This window comes from Choristoneura fumiferana, chromosome 12 (genome assembly GCF_025370935.1).
Source record: "Choristoneura fumiferana chromosome 12, NRCan_CFum_1, whole genome shotgun sequence".
Lineage (NCBI taxonomy): Eukaryota > Metazoa > Arthropoda > Insecta > Lepidoptera > Tortricidae > Choristoneura > Choristoneura fumiferana.
The window spans coordinates 14,981,099-14,988,039 of NC_133483.1; the positions used below are offsets into that span (position 1 = coordinate 14,981,099).

Here is a 6,941-nt window from a genome sequence, read left to right on the forward strand (position 1 = left end):
CAGTGAAACACAATAGCCATCGATCTCTTAAACATGATTGTGACGGTTTTGGTACTTGAAACGGATACACGTGTGAAGCTTGTCAGTTTTTTTTTGGCAAAGAAAAGAAAATAATTTTTTTTTTCTGTTTAACGTGTTCGTATATTTAAAATAAATAACTTATGCTTCTTCAAAATAATTGCTTAATGGTGGTAGTATAAGCGGGTGTCTTGAGCACGACGGGCGCGGCCTTGACGACAACGGGTGCGTGCGTGGGCGCCGTGTTGTGAACCACCGCGTTGAAGCCGTTGTGCCGTTTTGGTTTTTGAATTGCATAGCTAGCCAGTTTTAGCTCGTTAATTGGCACTGGCGTACAGTGGGTCTATTCCAGGGAGGCAGTCTGCTAGTTTGCACCTGCAGCAGCGCGCTCAAAGCACGCCCCAGTAATTGGATTATGAGAAAATAAAGGTTTCTTACAGTTCAACGGGTTCGTATATTTAAAATAAATAACTTATGCAACTTCAAAATAAATGGCTTAGTGGTGGTAGTAGACGGGAGCCTTGAGCACGACGGGCGCGTGCGTGGGCGCCGTGTTGTGCACCACCGCATTGAAGCCGTTGTGGTCGTCGGCGGTGTACTCCACGGTCCTGATGGAGCCGTCAGCCTCGTGGAAGGAGTACGAGCCCTTCACGACATCGCCGTCGCGGCTCTCCTGCTGGGACTTGTTGTCGCCGGAGTGACCGTCAGCAACGGAGTAAGAGTACTCGTATTTGGGGTGAGCCTGTAATAAAAACCAAAACGATGGTCAGTATGAAAATTTTCAATGATTAATTTTCAAAGTTTTCAAGAAGCAAACTTACGATTTCTTCATGTGCTACAGCAACTTTAGCGATGGGGGCGGCATAGTGAGTGACAGCGGGGGCAGCGTGGTAAGACACTTGGGCGGGGGCGGCGTGGTAGGATACGGCGGCTGGGGCGGCGTGGTACGCCACGGGGGCAGCGACGGCCAGCTTGGCAATGTGTTGGGGCTGCTCGTCGTGACGCACGATGCTCTGGGAGGAGACGGCGCCGGCGTGGGAGTAGTGAGGCTCGGGCAGGAGACCGGCCTGGGCCACAGCCGCGAAAGCGCAAAGTGCTACAATCTGTTGAAAATACAGACAAAATATGGATACGTATCCATTATACGTTTAAGACAAAAAAAAAACGGCCTAGTAACTTTCTACTTATGAGCTTTAGGTTCCACAATGGACCCAGCATAGTTCAGGTAACTATTTTCCACACAAACAGGTAGTAAAACATAATAGCTTTTTACAGTTGTAATTTTTTTACAGTTTTTGACATGTCTTGCAGCGTAAGATACTTACTTTGGAGAACATTTTTTGTTGTTTAATCTATCGTGTATGAACAGCTAATGATTGAAATGATTGTTGTCCCCCACGTTTTATACTTCGTAAGTTAAACTTGTTTGAATCACAGAACGGTGATCGATTCAAAAATTCGCTAAAGAGCCAACCAACCGACCTTGCCTCGGGTCAAACTTTCGCGCATAGACTTTTTTTACAAGCTTTTTGTATCGTTGCTCCATTTTTTAATTTATTCACTTTGTCCTGTTTGCTTGCGTCAAATTCTGCCAATGAATTTTATCCCGAATTCATCATTTCGATTGATGTACAATTTATTTGAAGTGCACGGAAGGATCATATTTATAATTTTTATGAAAGTTTCAAGGTACAGTAACTACAGTTTAACAAGACGTGTAAAATACATTAAAACTATTTTAATACTAGTTATGATTAAGATATGGGTCCAAAGCATATCGGTGCATTTGCGGTGATAGTGGCAATTTTTTTTATATTTGGGAATCATTTGGGCACACAGATTCTTGCAACGTTCATTTGTTTTGTTGCAAACTTATTTTTTGATTATATTCTGGTACTTGCATAGTTCAGTTTTATTATTCTAAAGCGCTGCAGGAAGTCCGTCTTAACTGAAACGCTGCCTATGGACGTTGTTGCCTATGCTTGTGTGCAAAAGACAGTGGTATAAAGAGCCAGTCAAAAGATGGCTCGTTAATTTCAATTTTCATTTCAAATTTCATTTCATTTTAAATTTTACAAAATTTAAAATGAAAATTGAAAATTATCCGATTTTGTTTTTGCAATAATTTAATTTTATAATGTCTATGCCTGGAATTCATGGGAATAGTAGCAGGTCAGTATGACTTTTAACGACATTGTAGACTAGGCCTGAGCCAGGATGCAGGAAAGTTATGATGAGTGTCTTTTGGAGTTAATCCGAACTGATAAGGACAAAATCAACTTAAATTTTAACAATTAATTTAAGTAACATCTGTTTTTCTTATTATTATTGCTTCTAGAGTATTTGCGTTACGCACCATTTTTCGGCCTTAGAACCGCATTTCTAATAATTATCGATTATGCATATTTCCATGCACACAATCATTATTTTTGAAAATTTAACATCTATTTAAACTCCTTTTTTTCACGTGAGTAGAACATTGCCCACGGGCAAGCCAAATTGTTCCTTATTGTAAAATTGTTCGTAACAGACATCATAATATGGCGCCTAATGAATCTGGAGATTTTGAACCACGATTAATCTTGGCCTATATACGTCCTACCGCAGGAAACAGGTCTCCTTTCTGAGTGAGAAGGTTTGAGCCGTAGTTCCCACGCGGGCTAAGTGCAGATTATAAAACTCCTCATGATGTTTTCCTTCACCGTAAACCTCGTGGTACATTATATTTTATACTTCGGACATAGATATAAAAAAAAACTCGGAAGTGTGAGCTCAGCCTCGAATCCATGACCCATGAGAGGCCATAGGTAATACCACTAGGCTACCACGGTTTACAAATTACTTTGATTACTTTGATTTTACAACTGAAATAGTTTATGAAACTAAAAACTAGCTTCAATGGTAAACCTATAATAACTACTGCATTTTCAGACCCTGGATACCATTATTGCTCAAAAAGCACCCTAATATTATTCTTACAAGTCTTATTGTTCTATCTTGGAGCTCCATTGCTAAGTCTTTCCTCTCCCTAAATTACAGGATACTCTGCTTCTTTAAAGAACACCCTAATACTATTCTAACAAGACTAAACACGGCTAGGTTTTTATAATATTTTGTATTGGAGTTCCAGTACCTGCCGTTTTGCTTCCTCATAAGAGTCATATGACAATACAAAATGTAATAATATTCTTATTCTGTGCGAAAACGAGTGAAGATGGTCTAGACGGTCTGCGTATTCATGCAAAACAAATAAATGATGTAGTAATTTGATGAGATTTGATGACTTTATTCAAAATTGGACAACCTTGTACGTGCTTCTAGTTGCCTTTGACAGTTGCCGTGTGATGAATAAATATAAATGAAAATGAATATTGTTGAAATCGAGTGTGTTCCACAGCTGCATCGAGCATCACTCTGTCCTAATTAGGTAGGTACTTGCTCTCATTCTCAATAATTTTATTTTTTCATTCATGTTTGTTCAAAACACGGCAACTGCCAAAGGCATTAAAAAACGAAAACCACTATAATAATATGATACTTTCTTGTCTTTTGGTACATAATCGTAGCTTTAAAATACCTTTCGCTAAAAACGTTTAAGTACTTACTTACTACCTTTTTATTTTTTTTAAATTAGGTTTTGTTTATTGAAACTTACGAGCATGCGATGGAAGCTATTACAACGTTGAAAAGTTAACTTATGTAAATGACAGCCTAAAGGCGTGCACTAGGTAATAAGGGATTTAAAGAAAACTCAATTATCAAACTATTTGTCAATAAAAAATTTCAGCATTACAGTAAAAAATAATGCAATATGAAAATCAAATTATACAAAAAAAAATACAAAAATGACATAAAAAAACACAAAAAGACGTTCAAAAAAGAGTTATTTAATGATTTTATCCTTGCTTCCCTAAAGGGACGGGAAACCACACTCTCCGGCTACAAGTCGAAGTGCTGGAACATCTGCTGGTGCTTAGCCGGCAATTGGAGTCTAAAAGAGCGAACATTTAGCTTTAGGTTAGCCCTTTTCGACTCGAGCGGGCGGATAACCAACTCGGCTCCTTCTAAACGGCCCCGAGCTGCCTCACGGATGTGTTCGAAGACCTTCCGTTCCATCGTCTTCCTGTCCAATCGTGACAGTTAGATATCAACCAATAGTACAGCAGCTTGGATACAGGACAACGCTGCCGGAATCGTCCCATGCCGATTGCGATTGCGCTTTAGACGGCGCTCATAAAGAATAGGGAGCTAATTTTGCACAGACGCGAAGCCTCTGGTACAAGCTAATAAAATGTAAAGATGCCGAATGAATCTAAGGCAGTTTATTCGAAGAAGCAGTTTCAAAGAAATTTGTCGTGCATAAAAAAAGGTTGATATTTAAAGTGCAAGAACGGTTTTGGTTTTTGAATTTCATAGCTAGCCAGTTTTAGCTCGGTAATTGGCATTGATTGGCGTACAGTGGGTCTATTCCAGGGAGGCATCCTGCTAGTTTGCACCTGCAGCAGCGTGCTCAAAGCACGCCCCAGTAATTGGATTATGAGAAAATAAAGGTTTCTTTCAGTTTAACGGGTTCGTATATTTAAAATAAATAACTTATGCAACTTCAAAATAAATGGCTTAGTGGTGGTAGTAGACGGGAGCCTTGAGCACGACGGGCGCGGTCTTGACGACGACGGGCGCGTGCGTGGGGGCCGTGTTGTGCACCACCGCGTTGAAGCCGTTGTGGTCGTCGGCGGTGTACTCCACGGTCCTGATGGAGCCGTCAGCCTCGTGGAAGGAGTACGAGCCCTTCACGACATCGCCGTCGCGGCTCTCCTGCTGGGACTTGTTGTCGCCGGAGTGACCGTCAGCAACGGAGTAAGAGTACTCGTATTTGGGGTGAGCCTGTTATAAAAACAAAAACGATGGTGAGCACAAAAATTTTCGATGATTCATTTTCAAAGCTTTCAAGGAGCAAACTTACGATTTCCTCATGTGCTACAGAAACTTTAGCGATGGGGGCGGCATAGTGAGTGACAGCAGGGGCAGCATGGTAAGACACTTGGGCGGGGGCGGCGTGGTAGGATACGGCGGCTGGGGCAGCGTGGTAGGATACGGCGGCTGGGGCGGCGTGGTACGCCACGGGGGCAGCGACGGCCAGTTTGGCAATGTGTTGGGGCTGCTCGTCGTGACGCACGATGCTCTGGGAGGAGACGGCGCCGGCGTGGGAGTAGTGAGGCTCGGGCAGGAGACCGGCCTGGGCCACAGCCGCGAAAGCGCAAAGTGCTACAATCTGTTGAAAATACAGACAAAATATGGATAGGTATCCATTATACGTTTAAGACAAAAAAAATCGGCCTAGTAACTTCCTACTTCTGAGCTTTAGGTTCCACAATGGACCCAGCATAGTTCAGGTAACTGTTTTCCACACAAACAGGTAGTAAAACACAATAGCTTTTTACAGTTGTAATTTTTTTACAGTTTTTGACATGTCTTGCAGCGTAAGTTACTTACTTTGGAGAACATTTTTTGTTGTTTAATCTATCGTGTATGAACAGCTAATGATTGAAATGATTGTTGTTCCCCACGTTTTATACTTCGTAAGTTAAACTTGTTTGAATCACAGAACGGTGATCGATTCAAAAATTCGCTAAAGAGCCAACCAACCGACCTTGCCTCGGGTCAAACTTTCGCGCATAGACTTTTTTTTACAAGCTTTATGTATCGTTGCTCCATTTTTTAATTTATTCACTTTGTCCTGTTTGCTTGCGTCAAATTCTGCCAATGAATTTTATCCCGAATTCATCATTTCGATTGATGTACAATTTATTTGAGGTGCACGGAAGGAGATATCAAGCAAAAATATTGTGCCTGTCATATTTATATTTTTTATGAAAGTTTCAAGGTACAGTAACTACCGTTTAACAAGACGTGTCAAATACATTAAAACTATTTTAAAACTAGTTATGATTAAGATAATGGGTCCAAAGCATACCAGTGCATTCGCGGTGAGTGGCATTTTTTTATATTTGGGGCACAAATTCTTGCAACGTTCATATGTTTTGTTGCAAACTTATTTTTTGATTATATTCTGGTACTTGCATAGTTCAGTTTTATTATAATAAAGCGCTGCAGGAAGTCCGTCTTCACTGAAACGCTGCCTATGGACGTTGTTGCCTATACTTTGTGTGCAAAAAGACAGTGGTATAATGAGCCAGTCAAAAGTTGGCTCGTTAATTTCACTATTCATTTCAAAATTCATTTCAATTTTAAAATTGAAAATTATCCTATTTTGTTTTTGCAATAATTTAATTTTTTAATATCCATGCCTGGAATTCATGGGAATAGTAGCAGGTCAGTATGACTTTTAACGACATTTTAGACTAGGCCTGAGCCAGGATGGAGGAAAGGTATGATGTGTGTCTTTTGGTGTCAATCAGAACTGATAAGGACAAAATCAACTTCATCATCATCATCCCAGCCTATATACGTCCCACTGCTGGGCACAGGCCTCCTCTCAGAACAAGAGGGCTTAGGCCATAGTTTCCACGCGGGCCCAGTGCGGATTGGGAACTTCACACGCACCATTGAATTGCTTCGCAGGTTTTGTGCAGGTTTCCTCACGATGTTTTCCTTCACCGCAAAGCTCGTGGTAAATTTCAAATGTATAATTCCGCACATGAATTTCGAAAAACTCAGAGGTGCGAGCCGGGGTTTGAACCCACGACCCTCTGTTTGAGAGGCGATAGGTCAAACCACTAGGCCACCACGGCTTAAATTTTAACAATTAATTTAATTATACCAGTGTTTCTTATATATTATTATTGCTTCTAGAGTGTTTGCGTTACGCTCCATTTTTCGGCCTTCGAACCGGCTTTCCTACAATTATCGATTATGCATATTTCCATGCACACAATCATTATTTTTGAAAATTTAACATCTAT

At 40.8% G+C, this 6,941-nt stretch overlaps 1 protein-coding gene across 1 annotated transcript; it reads right to left on the minus strand.

Annotated features, from left to right (window-relative positions):
• Positions 1 to 448: 448 nt before the first annotated feature.
• On the minus strand, positions 449 to 5,590 carry LOC141433715 (uncharacterized). Its single transcript, XM_074095809.1, has 5 exons — positions 5,512 to 5,590; positions 4,982 to 5,290; positions 4,654 to 4,902; positions 840 to 1,121; positions 449 to 760 (listed from the first exon to the last, which is right to left on the minus strand). The coding sequence occupies exons 1-5, from the start codon at positions 5,521 to 5,523 to the stop codon at positions 515 to 517; spliced, it is 1,098 nt and encodes a 365-aa protein (XP_073951910.1). The 5' UTR covers positions 5,524 to 5,590; the 3' UTR covers positions 449 to 514.
• Positions 5,591 to 6,941: the final 1,351 nt, after the last annotated feature.

What these genes read in the sequence shown, in the direction of transcription:
- LOC141433715 (XM_074095809.1), bottom strand. An exon ending in CTGTAGCACATGAGGAAATC is followed by an intron (nt 4,903 to 4,981) that starts GTAAGTTTGCTC and finishes TTTTTATAACAG; the next exon opens with GCTCACCCCAAATACGAGTA. An exon ending in CCGTCGTGCTCAAGGCTCCC is followed by an intron (nt 1,122 to 4,653) that starts GTCTACTACCAC and finishes TATTTTCAACAG; the next exon opens with ATTGTAGCACTTTGCGCTTT.